Raw genomic sequence first — 16,793 nt, 5'->3', positions numbered from 1 at the left:
ACTGTGAGTTTTCCGAGAAACAAAACGGTGTACTCCTAATTTTCCTGTTTTTCCCTGCAGTGGAGAGGTCGCTCACAAACCCGCATTCAGGCAAGCGTTTCAGAGGGTCTCCCGACCCCCCTCCTCCTTTCTGCTCCATCAGACCAGAAACCAAGACTAACATTCTCACCTGCCGGAACTCAGGGGTTCCCAAGACGGCAGGGCGGGAGGCGGTGCCCGGTCAAGGGCAAAGGAAAACGAGTCGCCTGGGCCAAATAAGGCAGTCCCGTCAAAAAATAAAACTCTGGCCGAGATCACTCAGCCTTCTCACCTAAACACTACCTCACCTTCTGCCCGGAGCCGCTGCAGCTGCTCAGCTGGAGTGTCCGGCCCACACTGACCCCTCGGAGACCCGGCAACTTATCCAATATGGCGGTCTCGGCTAATTCTGTCAGCCGGGCCTGGTGAACGGAAAGCCAAGAGGGACCAGAAACCCTGATTCGATAATTTCACATTTCGGTTAAATTCGGCAATTCCCGTCAACCTGACGAAGGGCTCGGAAGAGGCGGGGCAGACGACTTGGACCTGCAGTTCCGCCGGAAGTAGCCGGAACCTCGAGACCAAGCGCCTTCGGTCATCTCCGGCTTTCAAGGGGCGGTTCCTGTAGTTTTTGGAAGCCGTGGCGGTACGAATTTAAGAAATGCCCCTTCTGTTAACTTATTTTCAAAAACACCGAAATGTGCGCAGACCACTTTTGGGCCATTTAATTCAGAACTTCAGAGCTCTCCAATTTTTACGTGGAAGAATGTGAATAGTAACGTAATTTGACCTTTAACCTTTAGCCGGGTGCAGCGGAGGGAAACGCCTCCATCTCTATATAAGGAAATTTCCGGTCGGCTGGGGCCCTTTTCTCTCTTTTAGCGTTAGGCGCCGACCTCTCGCGCTCTTTTCCTCCGCTGCTATCCAGCTACCGGTAACAGACAAGGCCATGGGTTTCGGAGACCTGAAAAGTCCAGCCGGCCTCCAGGTGCTCAATGATTACTTGGCGGACAGGAGCTACATCGAGGGGTGAGCGGACCGGCCGAGGCGGGGCGGCTAGGGAGCTTCTGGTGTCGGGCGTCCGGGGCCACGTGGCGCATCCACCCCAGGAGCAGCCGGGAAGGAGGCTAGACCCCGGGACCGGCTCGAGCACCGCCTCCAGGGAGGGCGATGTTATAGAGTAAAGGTCAAAATGTGCTTTATTTCCACTTACATGATTCAACCAAGTTTGTATTTTACCTAAGTTAGGAAGTGTTAGCCTGTAGATAGAGTACAGACTTTGAGATCTACCGAAGTGACAGATATTTCTCCGGAAAGCGTGGTTTAACCAAACAGATGGTCTCTGATCTTAAGCAGCTTATAATTTGAAAACTTAAGCAACTCATCTCGGTAATAAGTGGGCGAGATCCCATTAATTACGTTGACTGATTTGCTATGTAATTTATTTTCTGATGTTTGTGTCATTTAAAAACGTATAATTGTTTATCTTTGGCAGATATGTGCCATCACAAGCAGATGTGGCAGTATTTGAAGCCGTCTCTGGCCCCCCGCCTGCGGACTTGTGCCATGCCCTACGCTGGTATAATCACATCAAGTCTTATGAAAAGGAAAAGGCCAGGTAAAAGTATCTTTGTATCTATCTGAAGAATAAGACTGCTTTATAAGCTTAATCAGGATTTTCACATGACAAAAGTGGACCCAGGCTACTTTAGTTCTATTGGGATATTGTAAGCTAAATTTTTTTGTGATCTTAGAAGGCCAAGAGACTGAAGTCCTGCATTTTTTCACAGAACAGGTAGAACATGGACAGCAGCAATTCAACTTTTCCCCACACTGCCCTGCCAATGTGCTTGGACCCTGACCTGGGGGGGCCACCGATAGGGTGAGAGGGTGGCTCAATCATTCAGTCCTTGGCCATTCTTCTGAAACTACCAACAAGGGTGGAAGTTTGGGGAAGTGGATTCCAGTTCACTAAGAATGGAACTGAGCATACTTAATGAAATCTCAAACAGAAATGTTGATACTGAAAGAGTAAATCATAGTGAGTATTGAATATAACATCTCACATGGTACTAATGTTTGTTGGGTGAGGAGTTGGACTTACAAAAGTGTTTATACCTGGGAGTGTGTTAAAGTGTAAATTCTAACCGGGCTCAGGAGCAGGAGTCTGTAATCCCAGCTACTCGGGAGGCTGAGGCAGGAGGTTTGCAGGTGGAGGCGAGCCCCAGCAACTTTGCAAGACCCTGTCTCAAAATTTAAAAGGGTACCCTGCAATTGTAGCTCAGAGACAGAGCACTTGCTTACTATGCTTAAGGGCCTGGGTTCAATTTTCCAGTAGTGCTAAATGTATAAAGAATGAATTCTTAATACAAAAGGGACCTAAATATATACAATTATAAATATAAAATCTCACATTGTCCAGGGAAGGACATTATACCAACCTAATAGCGATTGAATTGATTTTTTTTTTTTTTTCCCCAAGTCTTCCAGGAGTGAAGAAAGCTTTGGGAAAGTATGGCCCTGCCAATGTGGAAGACACCACAGGGAGTGGAGCTACAGATAGCAAAGATGATGATGACATTGATCTCTTTGGATCTGATGATGAAGAGGTATGACAACTTTTTACATAAAATATATAGGCAGTGTACCTTTGTGTATAAGTATGAATGTTATTGCCAGATTACCTGGATTTGAATCCTGGCTTTTATTATCTGCCTTTAAAACATTGATTCACGCTGGTTACATGATGAATAAAATCAAATCACCATCTTTCGGCTGAGCTCGTGATGGATTTGCTTTTTTCTGATAAAGCTGGTCTTGTGATGATATCACCACCTCCAGCTTTCAGCAGAGGAATAACCAGCTTTGTGAAGTCTTTTTTTTTTTTTCTTTACAGGAAAGTGAAGAAGCAAAGAGGCTAAGGGAAGAACGCCTTGCACAGTATGAATCAAAGAAAGCCAAAAGTAGGTCATTTGCCTTCATTCATTTCATAGTAATATGAATGATCTTTTTCAAAACTTGACCTCAAAGTAATTTCCTCCACTTTTGTTGAATAGGTCAGTGTTTCAAAACCTTTCATAAAACTGCCACAGCTACTGGTCTGCAGCTGTTCTAATGGTAGCAGTTGTGGCATTCCTCTGTGGGAAATAAACTGTTACACAATTATATGCCTCTTTCTTAGCCAAAGAGAAAGTGGGCACATGTGTGTGACAGACACATGATGTATTGTTTAGTTATGTTTGGCTAAGGACGTCATGCTTCCAAAACCAATCGATATTTGGATTATGGTGAAAACATGATTATTTTAAATAATGCTGTTTCTTGTTTTTTAGAACCTGCACTTGTCGCCAAGTCTTCCATCTTACTAGATGTGAAACCTTGGGATGATGAGACGGATATGGCAAAATTAGAGGAGTGTGTCAGGAGCATTCAAGCGGATGGCTTAGTCTGGGGTTCCTGTGAGTTTAATTTTGGGGTTTTGAAGTTGAAGTCTGGAATTTGCGTATATTTTCAACCTATGCCCATTAACAAGACTTTTCTAACTTCAGATTTTTCTTAATGTTCTTTTTAGCTAAACTAGTTCCAGTGGGATATGGTATTAAAAAACTTCAAATACAGTGTGTAGTTGAAGATGATAAAGTTGGAACAGATATGCTGGAGGAACGGATCACTGCATTTGAGGACTATGTGCAGTCCATGGACGTGGCTGCTTTTAACAAGATCTAAAATCCATCCTGGATTGTTGAACTTAAATAAAAGCTTGAAAGATTACCCTTGGCTCTTGAGTCATTTAAGAAAGAGTGGTCTGTGCATTCCTTTTCATTTTGAGGGAAGGAATTCAATGCTATGTAATTAATAGATAATAAAAATTTAACATTCTTATTAAATATTTAGCAATTCTGATGTAGTTCTGTACCTGTTAGTGAAGTCGTCAGCAATGTATCATGCTGATGACACAGTCTGTTTAACTCTGCCCTACCCTTATTTGTGTTACTGGAAATCCAACTTGGGACCTTGTAGGTGTTAGGCAAGTACTGTACTACTGAGTTATATTCCCAGACCATTTTTTGGGTTGAACTCACGCACATCCTAAACAGTCTCATGCCAGCCTTATTTTGCATTTGATTTGGAGATGGGGCCTTACTGAGTTTCTAAGCACATTGCTTTTGCAGCATCAGGCTTTGAACTCTTAGTTCTCCTGCCTTAGCCAACAAAGTAGGTATATGCCGCCGTGCCCTGTCATAAGCCAACATCTTCAAATTGATTTGATGACAAATCTCACTCAAAAATAAAACATTAAGTATTAGGAGACACCGGACATGTTACAGTGCTAGAGGAGGGAAGTTGGGTTAGGGAAAGCGTGCCAAAATTGTCATAAAAGCACTTGTAAATATACGTTATAGTTTTAAAATAATGCCTTTATGAAGTAAAACTTTTTGGGGACAGTACTGGGTATTAAACCTGGGGCAGTCCTATTGGCCATTTCTATTTTTTGAGACGCAGTCTTAAATTGCCCAGGCTGTTTCTGATTTGAAAACCTATTTTACCTTCCTGGAAGATGGATTGCAGGCATGTGACATGTAACCACACCTCACAGAACCTTTTTTTAACATATTTTTGGTTGTTGATACTAATATGCTGAGGATTGAACCCAGTGCCTCATGTGCTAGGCAAGTGCTCTACCAGAGCCACAACCCCAGCCCCTCACAGAACTTATTACCTGGCATGTGATCTGGAATGTGTCCTGTGCCCTTGGAGGAACATTTATATATAGGTAAATGATTCCTAATTGAACTAGATAAGCTTTATTTTCTTGGGAAGTTTCATAAGGTGCTTGAATATGGGAGTGTTGTTTCACTAGGGATTGGAAATCAACCTTTTGCTTCTAGTAAATAGTGCTATATATTAAGTGCTAATCTGTGCTAGTCAAGTACTGAAAATAGGTAGTTTTTGTTTTTAAATATTTTTATGTGGTGCTGGGGATGGAACCCAGGTCTCACGTGAGAGGTGAGCGCTCTACCGCTGAGCCACAACCCTAGCCCAATAGGTGTTTTTTGTTGGTTTTCCAGTGGTGCTGGGTATTGAATACAGTGCCTTGTGCTTGCCAAGCAAATGCTTTCTACTACTGTGCTACATCCCCAGCCCCTATAGCTGAGTTTGGGATATGTCTAAATTTAATTGACACAAATTCTTAGATTTATATGTGTGGGTGTTTGTATTTTTTTAACTAATTTTTATAAAAGTACAGCTTGGAAAATGGATTTTTCCCCTTTTTGGTACCAGAGAATGAATCCACGATTACTTAAGCACTAAGCCATATCCCTACCCCACCCCCCTTTTTTTTTGTTTTGAAACAGGTCTCACTAAGTTGCTGAGGTTGGTTTCAAACTTTTCTCCTGCCTCAGCCTCCCAAATCACTGAGATTATAGGTGTGCACCCCGTGGAAATTATCTTTGAATGTCTCATTTTTTAGACAGGAACCAAAGAAATTAAAATGATTTGTTTACGTCAGTTTCTTCAAACAATCCTCAGTGTTCTTTCCTTTCAGTCTGATTTTATGTTGTGAGTACCAAAGTGTGAAAAAATTTTCATTATGAAGAGGATTTAATCAGATCATATATCTAAACCTAAAATCAAGGGGGAAATTTTTCAAATTATTAGCAACAAAAGAGCCACCAGAGGGCAGCACTTTGTTTTCTTGAGAGAGCTTGAGGATTGTGTAAGTGCACAAAAAATGGAAGGCTGACCTAAAGGTATATTATATTGATCTCATATTGGTGTCTATACCTGTAGGAGCAGAATGTAGAAATATCTACATCCTCAAGCATTCTCTAATTACAGTGGAACTGGGCTGGCCTATCCACCATCTGGATGTCAGTGTTTTTAATCTACACACTTGCACATATCCAGAATTTTTCAAAAACAATTTTATCAGGAGAGATGGGCACATGTTTTTTGACACTTGCCATCAAGAGATGGGGGAAGGGGATGCTCTGTGTCCCCACACCTTTAATCTGAGCCAGTCTAGTCCTACTTTGACCAATCAAGTACAATGGAAGTAATACTGTATTAGTTCCATTCATAGCCTTTAAAAGGACTAGAAGTTTCCACATTGGCTTTTAGAGCTCTGGCCACCCTGAAGAGCCATGGTGGGGTACCTGTATGGGGAGTGAAAGGATGAGACAGAAGCTGCTCAGCCAGACCTCAACTGTTCCAAGCCTCAGCCTTTTGCACAACCAAGTCCAACTGAGGCACCAGACAGCAAAGCACTGACAAACCTCCCTTCTGTGCCTTTGAATTCCTGATGCTTATGTTTGTGAGACGGTAATTACTGTTTAAGCAACTACATTTTGGAGCAGTTTATTGAGTAATGATAGTTAATTGGAACAAAAATTTAAAATTAACTGTCACTTTAATTCACAAATGTGAATAGATTACATAAAGAAGTATACATGTATTTTAAAAACATGTCTAATAGGTTACTTGTAAAAATTAAAATGGATTTAAGCAAACATTTTAACATTTTTTAATTAGTCACTTAATATTAACAATTATGGTCTTTAAAAAGTTAAGATAAAACAATACTGCTTCAACAGTGATGATTAATTCACTGTGATATAATTAGCAAGAATGACACAGATCATTAAGTGTAGAAAAAATATTGTACAGATCCTTTCTAAGTTTTATATCCACACAAAAAATATGATGTCAACAAAATGAACAAAACAAAACATGGTCAGTGCTAAATCTTGGAACCAAATTTAAACTGGAAGCATTGTCAGGGGACCAACACAAAAACCTGGTACTGATTTGTGGAAAAGTAAACTTATTGGGCTGTTTCCAGGAGAGACAGATTCTTGGTTTCAGAGTTCCTGAGCTGCTCACTCACTGTGCCAGAACAGCTGACTTCCCATAGTGTGTACTTCAGTATCTCAGCAACTGAGGCCCTGAATCGAGCTTGGAACTTTTTACTAATTAGGACATAAAGGATGGGATTCAAGCAACTATTAAGGAATGCCAAACCAGTGGAGAGGGGGATTCCAGCCTGCAACACCTGGTGGAAATAGCTATTGTGGTGAATAGTGAGCTCCCAAATACTGAACAGGTGATAGGGAGTCCAGCAAATCAAAAAGGCCATGACCACAGCCAGGATTGTCCAGAAATGCTTACTGGAGCTGAGGATGCTTCGCTTCTTGACCTTGAAGATGAGACACAAGTAACAAATACTCATTGTTAGCAAAGGGAAGAGGTAGCCAACAATAAATTTCACCCAAGTCAGAATGTGGTGCCTCATCAGGGTGAGGTCAGGATCATGCTCATGGAAATTGTTATAGCAAAGAGTGTGGTTATTGAGCTCCAGAGTATCCCGGAAGTACAGTGCAGGACTGCCAATTAGAGAAGCCAAAAGCCAGACCAATATAATAACAATCAGAGAGCTCTTCAGTGTTCGGAGCCGATGAGACAAAACTGGATGAATCAGGTGGATATAGCGGTCCAGGCTGATCACTGTTAGGAAAAACACACTGGAAAACATGTTTAACTGGGCAATAAAGGAATTAGCCTTGCACAACCAGATGCCAAAGGGCCAGTGGAAATTCATGGCCACATAGGAGATGTACAGGGGCAGGAAGAGAACAAAAATGAAATCCGCAATAGCTAGATTAAGAAACCAGAGAGTAGTGACTGTCTTCTTCCATTTGAATCCTGTGAACCAAATGACAATGGCATTTCCTGGAATTCCCAGGACAAATGCTAAACCACATAACACCAGGGAGACCCAGTGAACAATTCCCAGGTGGACTTTTTCCTCCATACCAGACTCTGGAGAGTAATATTCCAAGGCATAGGAATAATTATCAAATTCTTCAAATAATGGTTCCTCCAAATCTTCCATGATCTTGGTAGGGTGGAGAATGAGGAAATCTATGGGAACAAATTTAAAAGGAAAAAAAAAAATATTTATGAGAAAAGTTCAGTGAATTATTAGAAACATAAAGATAAAAATATTTCATCTTATAACCAAACATATTCTATTTGGGGGGAGGACTTTGCAATGTCCAAGCATTGGTAGGCCTCAGTTTCTCCAATTATCATTCTCTAAGCTGTTTGAGTTCATTTGCGTATTCAGTAAGAGTTAAATTAAAATGGTTGACTCTACAGGTGCAATTCCTCTATACATAATGCTTTAGATCTGACTAAAGAGAATCTTAACATTCAACAAACACTTATAAAACAGATTAATACTTTACACAGTGATGAGTTCCAAATCTGGATTTGTATCCCTGATTTCTTAAACTGTAGACAGAGAGCTCCAACTGCTTTCAAGGCTCATCCACTTGGAATGTCAGGTAAGCCCTGAAGATTCTGATCCACTCTTTTGCACCCAAGGATGTTCTGATTCTGTTTATGAATGCAAACATGTTAGAATTATATTAGTATGGATGACTTTTCAGCCAAAGGTTTTGTTGTTGTTGTTTTGTACCAAGGATTGAACCCAGGGTGACTTAACTACTGAGCAACATCCCCATCCCTTTTTTAAAATATTTTATTTAGAGACAGGGTCTCACTAAGTTGCTTAGAGCCTCACCAAGTTCCTGAGGCTAACTTTGAACTCATGATCCTCCTGCATTAGCCTCCCAAGCTGCTGGGATTACAGGCATGCACTACCACGCCCAGCCAAAGTGTATCTTTTGGAATAAACTTAATTTTGACCACTTAATTTCTATATTAACTTCCTGTAGAATGCAATTAAGTTATGAATTTTTTTCTTTTTTGTTGTATGGGGGATTGAAATGAGGGTCTTGTGAATGATAGGCAAGCACTCTACCACTGAGCTATATTTCCAACCCTTTTTTATTGAGACAAGCTCTTGCTAATTTGCCCAGGGTGGCTTTGAAGTTGTGATCCAGCTGCATCAGCTTCCTGAGGAGCTGGGTCTACAGGCAAATGCTACCGGCACTCAGCTAAATATTTTTACTGATATTCCTTTGTTTTGTATTAATTTGAATTATTTTCTATAGTTATTTACACAAAGATTTCTTTATCAGTTTTACTTTTTCTTTTTTTGGCCCGTACCAAATTAATCTAATATGTCTACCAAAGTGTTCTCATTTTGCTGCCCCTTTTCTTTTGTAAAACAAAGTCATTTTTCCTGGGTTAAGAAGTCTTGAATGTCAGTTTCTTTTTTTTTGACACAATACCCTTATTTTATTTATTTATTTTTATGCGGAGCGGAGGATCAAACCCAATGCTTCACACATGCTGGGCAAGCACTCTACTACTAAGCCCAAATGTCAGTTTTTTAATCAAAATAAAATACTGAACTGGCATCTTCAATTTTATGTTATTTTTATCTGCAGTGTTAAAAATCAAGTGAAAGATATATTAACAGTTGTATTCATGTATGGAGCTACAATTAAAAATCAGCAACTATGTAAGACCTGGGATTGTAGAAGGGGTTAAAATGAAGAGATCAAAACATGCTGTGTCACTGGGAACACCTGTAATTCCAGCTTCTAAGGGAGGCTGAGGCAGGAGGCTTGCAAGTTCCAAGTCAGCCTTAAGCAACTTAGCAAAACCCTGTCTCAAAAAGGGCTGAGGATGTAGCTCAGTGGTAGAGCAACCCTGGGTTCAATCCCCAGTGCTGAGAAGAAAAAATAAAAAAGCCCTTGTTACTCATAGGCATCTTGAATTCAATTGACTATCATTGAATTCATTATCTTACCTAAAATCTTTTGAGGAGTCTGGCAGGGCATAATTTAAAAACAAAAGCAATTCAATAGCTTCCTCCCAGGCCCAGCCAACTTCCTTTTGTTCTTCAATATTCAACTCAAATGCCACCTTGCCTTGGAACCATTTCCTGACATTATTTTCCTACAGAAAATTATAATTATAATTATTATTATTGTAAATAATAATCAATGTTATTGGAAATTTACTAGCTGCCAGGCATGTATGATCTAATTTGATCCTCATAAGAATCTTATACAATAGATAAGAACTATTATTATTCTCAATTATAAGAAAGAATATCAACAGACATGCTTTCTCAAGATCATGCAAACTGCGATTGTAGAGGCAGGATCTAAACTTAGATTTGTTGGACCGAGAGCCTGAACTCTTAACCACTACATCATTCCCCTCTTCTGTCATGCTTCTTTTATCACACTTAACACACTATATTTGTCATTCATTTATTTTTAAATTTTCCACTACCGACTGAATCTTCTTGGAAATAATGTCTATCATCTCTGTACTCCACAGTGCCTAGCACAAGTTCTAATATATCAGAGGTATTTAATATATGCTAAATAAGTGTTTGGCTCTGCTACAAATCCTATTCAGAACCAAAGATAATTTTAAAGCCTCAGGAGAGCATTTTGAGTTTACCCTTAAATCAATGTCATTGCCAGAATCTCTGGAACATTTACTCACAGTTCTATCCCCAGGATCCTGACTTATTCCTTGACACCAAATCATTTCCTTCAAGTGTCCTACTCCACTGAACAAGAATTGGCTTCTGTCTTTGCTGCTCTGTTCTTTCAGACCTGGGATCTTACTCTGCCCTCTCATTCCTTTTGGTAGCTGATCCTCCCCAGTGACAAATTCTTCCAGCTCACTGCATACTAGAACATGGCTACCTTCCTGGTGTCTATGACCTGTTCTTTTAGGCTATTAGGAATTTTGCAGCCAAACAGCCCAGGTGGTGGTTTGAACTACCTTATAAAACAAAATGGCAAGTAGAAGGAATCTCCTTCTTTCAAGAAAAGCCCATGGAAAATCCCTAATAGCTCACAACGACTATCCTCACCAAAGCCAGGAGTCTCCCTCTTCCAGTATCATTATTGACCCTGCTTGGAGAGCATGATCATCACAGGGCTTGGGTAGAAGTAGAACACACGGCTCCAATTCTCCTGGGGGTATGGGGGGCGATATCTTGAGGATGAACGGAATCCCTTCAAACAAAGCCTTGTACCAGAGAAGATCCTAATCTTCTTGAAAGCAGATGAATAAATTTCAAGGATCAGTTTAGGCTTGGAGACAAAGCCTCAAGAGGAGCTGAATGCTGCCCAGCTGAATTATTATTATTATTTTGGCTACGAGGGATTGAACTCAGGAGCACTCAGCCACTGAGCCACATACCCAGCCCTATTTTGTATTTTATTTAGAGACAGGGTGTCACTGAGTTGCTTAGGGCCTCACTTTTGCTGAGGCTGGCTTTGAACTTACAATCCTCCTGTCTCAGTCTCCTGAGCCTCTGGGCCACTGAATTCTTTATGGAAAATAACATGCTAGAATTTTCCCTATGACTTAGAGCAGAAGAAAAGAAGGTAGAATTAAACTATCCTATGGGGTTCTTGAGCAAATTTAGTTAACCCTTAAGGGCATATTCTTTTTTTTTTTTTTAAAGAATTTTAATATTTATTTTTTTTTTTAGTTTTCGGCGGACACAACATCTTTGTTTGTACGTGGTGCTGAGGATCGAACCCGGGCGAACGCATGCCAGGTGAGCACGCTACCGCTTGAGCTACATCCCCAGCCCCAGGGCATATTCTTATTTAATTATTACTCCTTGTTTGTATATTCCTTTACAGCACCTCCAGATCTGATTAAGTTTCCAAACCTCTCTTACACCTCAGTTAGTCTGAAGACTATTTGTTTCCTAGGACTACCTTAACAGAGCATCATAAAATACGTTCCCAGATGGCATAAAATATCAGAAATGTATTTTCTTGCATCCTGGAGGCTAGAAATGTGAAATCAAGGTTGTTCCCTTATGAAGGTTGTGAGGGAAAATCTATTTCATGCTTCTTCTGGTGGGTAAATGGCAAACTGGCATTCCTTGACATGTATGTACATTAGGAGGTTAGGACTTTATCAAATTGTTTTTGGGGGAGTCATGATCCAGCCCATCACAGAATCCAGAAATAGCAACCACCATTTCTGAATCCTGATCACTCATTCATTCAACAAATTCTTACTAAGTGCCTACATTTTTCAGGCCTTATTCTAGCTGGTTAGGATTCTTCATTAAATAAGATTTTTTTTTTTTTTCAAATTTTAGATTCTAGCAGACAGAGAGAGATAGTAAAAAAAGAAAAATTATCTGGGCACGGGGGGTACATGCCTGTAATCCCAGCAGTTTGGAGAGGCTGGGGCACAAGGATTGCCAGTTCAAAGCCAGCCTCAGTGAAAGTGAGGTGCTAAGCTACTCAGTGAGATCCTGTCTCCAAATAAAATACAAAATAGAGCTAGGTATGTGGCTCAGTGGTTAAGTGTCCCTATGTTCAATCCCCGGTACCCAGAAATTAAAAATAAAAATAAAAATCATAAGCCAGGTGCAGTGGTGCATATCTGAAATCCCAGCTACTTGAGAGGCCAAGGTAGGAGGATCTCCAAGTCCAAGACCAGGCTTGGCAATTTAGTGAGACTCTGTCTCAAAAGAAAAAGAACTGAGGATGAAGCTCAGTGATACCTGAGCACCACTGGGTTCAATTCCCAGTACTACGATCAATCAGTCAATCAATAAAATAAAAGAGTAAATTATTGTAATACTGTTTCACATATAGGTATTAAAAAAAGTAAATTGTATCTGTGTTAAAGGTGTAAGTAATCTAGAAAGATGAAAGACAGGACAGGATGAAGGAGATGGGAGTGGTTTTAATTTTCAATAAGGTAGACTGAGTAGGACTGTTGAAAAGAGAAGTGCAAAGGCTTGAACAGTGTTCCAGGCATAGGGAACTGCCATCTCTCCAACAGAAGGGTATCTAATGTGTTCCAGAAACAGAAGGATGTCAGTACATCTAGAATGAGGTGAGAAAAAATGAGCAAAGGACAAACAGAAGGAAAGCAGTTCAACAGGATGTGAGAGGTGAGATCATATAAATACTTGTAGTTTGTTGGAGGATTTTGAGCAGAAAGATAAATCTGATTTGTATTATAGAAAGATGCCTGTTTCTGTTATGTTTAGAAGAGACTTTTATGGGATTCAGTGTTAGAGCACTTGCCTAACAAGTGTGAGTCACTGGGTTTGGTTCTCAGTAAATAAAACAAAGGTATTGTATCCATTTACAACTAAAACAAAAACAAAAAACAAAAACAAGAGACTATTATGTGTGGTGTAGAAAGCAGAGAAATCAGGAGATCAGTTAGAAAATTATTGTAGAGGGGCTGGGGATGTGGCTCAAACGGTAGCGCGCTCGCCTGGCATGCGTGCGGCCCAGGTTCGATCCTCAGCACCACATACAAAAAACAAAGATGTTGTGTCCGCCGAAAACTAAAAAATAAATATTAAAATTCTCTCTCACTCTCTCTTTAAAAAAAAAGAAAAAAAGAAAAAAGAAAATTATTGTAGAATCCTGGCTAGAGATAACAGTGACTTAGACTAGAGTGGTAACAGTAAGGGTGGTAAGAAATTATTGGAGTCTACATTTATTTTGAAGACAGATAGAAACAATAGGTTACTTTTTTTTTTTCCTGGAACTGGGGGTTAAATCCAGAGCTTTCTCAAATGCTAGGCAAGCATTTTACCACTGAACTACATCCCCAGTCCCTTTTTATTTTTTGATTTTGAGACAAGGACTCACTACACAGCCCAAATTTACAATCCTCCTGCCTAATCCCTCAGGAGTCGCTGGGATTATAGGTATGCACCACAATGCCTGGCTTATGTTTTTTAATGTGAAAGGTTTCTAACTTTTAAACTATGGATTTAAAACAAAACAGCTCTGGGCCACATTCATCCCAGCTGCCAATTTGAGACACAAAGGGCAGACTTTGAGATTTTCAACATTGATGAAGAAAACTAAACATTAAAACTCTCAAGTTGAACTTTCCCATACAGAACAATAAATGCTCAGTCCTTGCTCCCAGGGAGGCAATTGCAAGACTTGGTGCTACTCAGAGGTCTCTCCAGAGATTCTCACTTCAACCTTTTCTCAATTGGTAGTGTGGACTGGCTATAAGAAATGGGACATTCTTACCCCTGCCTCAGGGAAAAAATGTCATGGACAAATCCCTCACTTTCCTGGGTTTCTATTACTACAATAACATAAAGGACATTAATTTAATATATAATAATGTAGAAATATAATAATGAACCAGCATCCAGGACCAGAATTGTTCTCTGCAGCTGTGACAACCTTCCTGGTCCTTGAGAGGGAATAACAAGCCCCCATGCACATCCGTCATCCTGCTTCCTGTCATCACTGGTTAGATGACTGTCCCTGCCCCATTGTATTGCTCAGATTCCCACAGCTTGGGTCTTCCAGTTCCTACCTATAAGCTGTGCTTTGTCCCAGACTTGAACTCAGCCATGTTCCCTGTTCAGAGTGTAACTAACTTGGCAGACATCTTGACCCATGCTCCACTTCTTCATCCCCTAATTTGGCAACTGGGTTATTGCCTTATTGCTACTCCTTATTCCTAGGTTCCAGTTTTGGACTGCCAGTCCTCTGGAGAACCTTGACCTCTGTTATCACATTTCTTGCCTCTGCTAGTTTGCTGTCTCCCAGGCTCCAAGCTTCTGTGCCCCCTCCCCCTGTTAGAACATTCACATGCTACCCCATTTCCTTGATACTAATTTTCATGCTTTATGGCTTCCAAATCTGCACCTGTGGTTCTCAATCCAGGGAAATTTTGCTTTGCAGGGGGATATCTGGTAATGTCTAGAAACACTGTTGATTGCCATAAGGGAGAATGGGTGGGGATATGCTACTGTCATATAGTGGGTAAGGGCGGGGGTGCTCCAAAAAAGCCTATAACGGGCAGCTAGTGACGACAAATAATTATCTGACGCAAATGTCAATGAACCAAGGTTAAGAAACCCTTATTATATTAATCTCAGCCTGAACTTCTTTCTTCTATTTCTTGCAGCTGTATCTGCTCTTTCCAAGTGGGTACTCTCATCTTGGAGTCCTGGCTCAGCCTATTATGATTCATCCGACTGACTACCAAGCAACTGTGCTTTACAGAGATTGCAAACTCGTGGTCTGTGTATTTAATTTGGCTGAAAAGGTGCTCTGATTTAAACATTGGTAAATTTCACAAAAAAGATTCCAATTTTAGCTTCTCTTGATAATTTATGTTATCTCTTAATAATGGGTCTGCATTTCCCTTGGCAGAATTTGAATTCCTCTTTAAACAAGGTATAGGGTCCCTCTTTTGCTATAGTTACCACCATCAGTTCTAAATCACTCATTTGATACACTTTCCAGGATACTGTCAACAATTGAATTTATTTTTATTTTATTTTATTTTATTTGAGAGAGAGAGAGAGAGAGAGAGGGAGAGAGAGGGAGGGAGGGAGGGAGGGAGGAGGGGGAGGGGGGAGAGAGAGAGAGAATTTTTTAATATTTATTTTTTAGTTTTTGGTCGACACAACATCTTTGTTTGTATGTGGTGCAGAGGATTGAACCCGGGCCACACGTATTCCAGGCATGTGCTACCGCTTGAGCCACATCCCCAGCCCAACAATTGAATTTATACTCTTTAACACTGTACTTTATAAACATTAAGGGAAAAAAAAACTGTTAAAAAAAACAAAAACAAAAACTAAGAGGGGACTGGGGATATAGCTCAATTAATAGATTGCCTGCTTCGTATGAACAAGGCTCTGGGTTTAATCCCCAGCATCACTAAATAAATAGATAGATAGATAGATAGTTTTTAAAATTTTATCTATCTAAGAGGGTTGGGGAGGTAGCTCAATGGTAGAGCACTTGACTAGCATGTCTGAGGCCTTGGGTTCCATCCTCAGTACCATTAAAAAAAAAAATTTAAGACCTTGAATATATGAGGGAATGCAAATGAAGTGTGTGATAATGCAATCTCAAAATAATATTTGCAACCTTAAAGTAAAAAATGTGGTTCACAAAGAAAGACTTACCTTGTGCATTTCTGCCAAATTTAACGGCCTATGGAGATGTTTATTAAACTATTAAAACTAGGGAGCTGGATGTATAGTTCAGTGGTAGAGCACTTGCCTAGCAGGTGTGAGGCCCTGGGTTTGATCCCTAGTTCCAAAAAACAAACAAACAAACTAGGAACTGTGGGTATAGCTCAGTGGCAAAGTGCTCACCTAGCATGTATAAGGCCCCTGGATTCAATCTTTTTTTTTAATATATATTTATTTTTTAGTTTTTGTTAGGTGGACACAATATCTTTTTATTTTTTTATTTTTATGTGGTGTTGAGGATCGAACCCAGCTCCCTGCGCATGCCAGGCGAGCGCACTACTGCTTGAGCCACATCCCCAGCCCTGGATTTAATCTTAAGCACCCTCCACTTCCCAAAAAAGGAAGAACCCAAATGAACTAAAATCAAAAACAAAAAATTGGTGTTGATTGGGACCAGGCACAGTGGGCGTGGTGGTGCAAGCCTGTAATCCCAGCAGTTTGGGAGGATGAGGCAGGAGGATGGAGAGTTCAAAGCCAGCCTCAGCAACTACAACACACTAAGCAACTCAGTGAGACCCTCTCTCTAAATAAAATCCAACATAAGGCTGAGAATTTGGCTTAGTGGTCAAATGCCGTTGAGATCAATCCCTGGTACCTCCCCCTCAAAAAACTTGGTATCAAGCAGGGCATGTTGGTGCACACCCGTAATACCAGTGGCTTGGAAGGCTGATGCAGAAGGATCACAAGTTTGAGGCCAACCAAGCAACTTAGTGAGATCTGACTAAAAATAAAAATTTAGAAGAGCTGGAAATGTGCCAGGTGCAGTGGTGTATGTCTGTAATGCCAGTGGCCGGGGAGGCTGAGGCAGGAGGATAGCGAA

General features: G+C 40.5%; 3 protein-coding genes and 2 non-coding genes across 9 annotated transcripts in view; 3 read left to right on the top strand and 2 right to left on the bottom strand.

Annotated features, from left to right (window-relative positions):
• The window catches only part of Ndufs1 (NADH:ubiquinone oxidoreductase core subunit S1), a 35,494-nt gene extending 35,044 nt beyond the window's left edge, over window positions 1–450 (bottom strand). Inside the window, exon 1 of one of the 2 annotated variants that reach the window (XM_076866677.1) lies at window positions 327–450. The gene's annotated coding sequence lies outside the window, so the exon portion shown is untranslated. Of the gene's footprint in view, window positions 1–169; window positions 299–326 lie in introns of those variants that run through there. The other variant, XM_076866678.1, reaches the window with a different exon arrangement.
• A 417-nt stretch (window positions 451–867) lies between these two features.
• On the top strand, window positions 868–3,789 carry Eef1b2 (eukaryotic translation elongation factor 1 beta 2). Its single transcript, XM_076866680.2, has 6 exons — window positions 868–1,047; window positions 1,514–1,636; window positions 2,501–2,627; window positions 2,915–2,981; window positions 3,351–3,476; window positions 3,590–3,789. The coding sequence occupies exons 1-6, from the start codon at window positions 968–970 to the stop codon at window positions 3,742–3,744; spliced, it is 678 nt and encodes a 225-aa protein (XP_076722795.1). The 5' UTR covers window positions 868–967; the 3' UTR covers window positions 3,745–3,789.
• Window positions 2,754–2,832, top strand: LOC143407626 (small nucleolar RNA SNORD51). Its single transcript, XR_013092378.1, has one exon. It is a non-coding gene; the product is annotated as a small nucleolar RNA SNORD51 (small nucleolar RNA).
• LOC143407629 (small nucleolar RNA SNORA41) lies at window positions 3,103–3,237 on the top strand. Its single transcript, XR_013092381.1, has one exon. It is a non-coding gene; the product is annotated as a small nucleolar RNA SNORA41 (small nucleolar RNA).
• Window positions 3,790–6,561: 2,772 nt separating the features above from the next.
• The window catches only part of Cmklr2 (chemerin chemokine-like receptor 2), a 39,179-nt gene continuing 28,947 nt past the window's right edge, over window positions 6,562–16,793 (bottom strand). For 2 of the 4 annotated variants that reach the window (XM_076865940.2, XM_076865942.2), the window contains exons 3-4: window positions 8,263–8,418; window positions 6,562–7,941 (exon numbers count right to left, since the gene is read on the bottom strand). In XM_076865940.2, coding sequence (XP_076722055.1) covers window positions 6,845–7,912 — 1,068 coding nt within the window. In that variant the 5' untranslated portion in view covers window positions 7,913–7,941; window positions 8,263–8,418 and the 3' untranslated portion in view covers window positions 6,562–6,844. The remainder of the gene's footprint in view (window positions 7,942–8,262; window positions 8,419–16,793) is intronic. The other 2 variants (XM_076865941.2, XM_076865943.2) reach the window with 1 other exon arrangement.

This window comes from Callospermophilus lateralis, chromosome 9 (assembly GCF_048772815.1).
Source record: "Callospermophilus lateralis isolate mCalLat2 chromosome 9, mCalLat2.hap1, whole genome shotgun sequence".
Taxonomy (NCBI): Eukaryota; Metazoa; Chordata; class Mammalia; order Rodentia; family Sciuridae; genus Callospermophilus; species Callospermophilus lateralis.
This window is presented reverse-complemented; position numbering and strand designations above follow the sequence as displayed.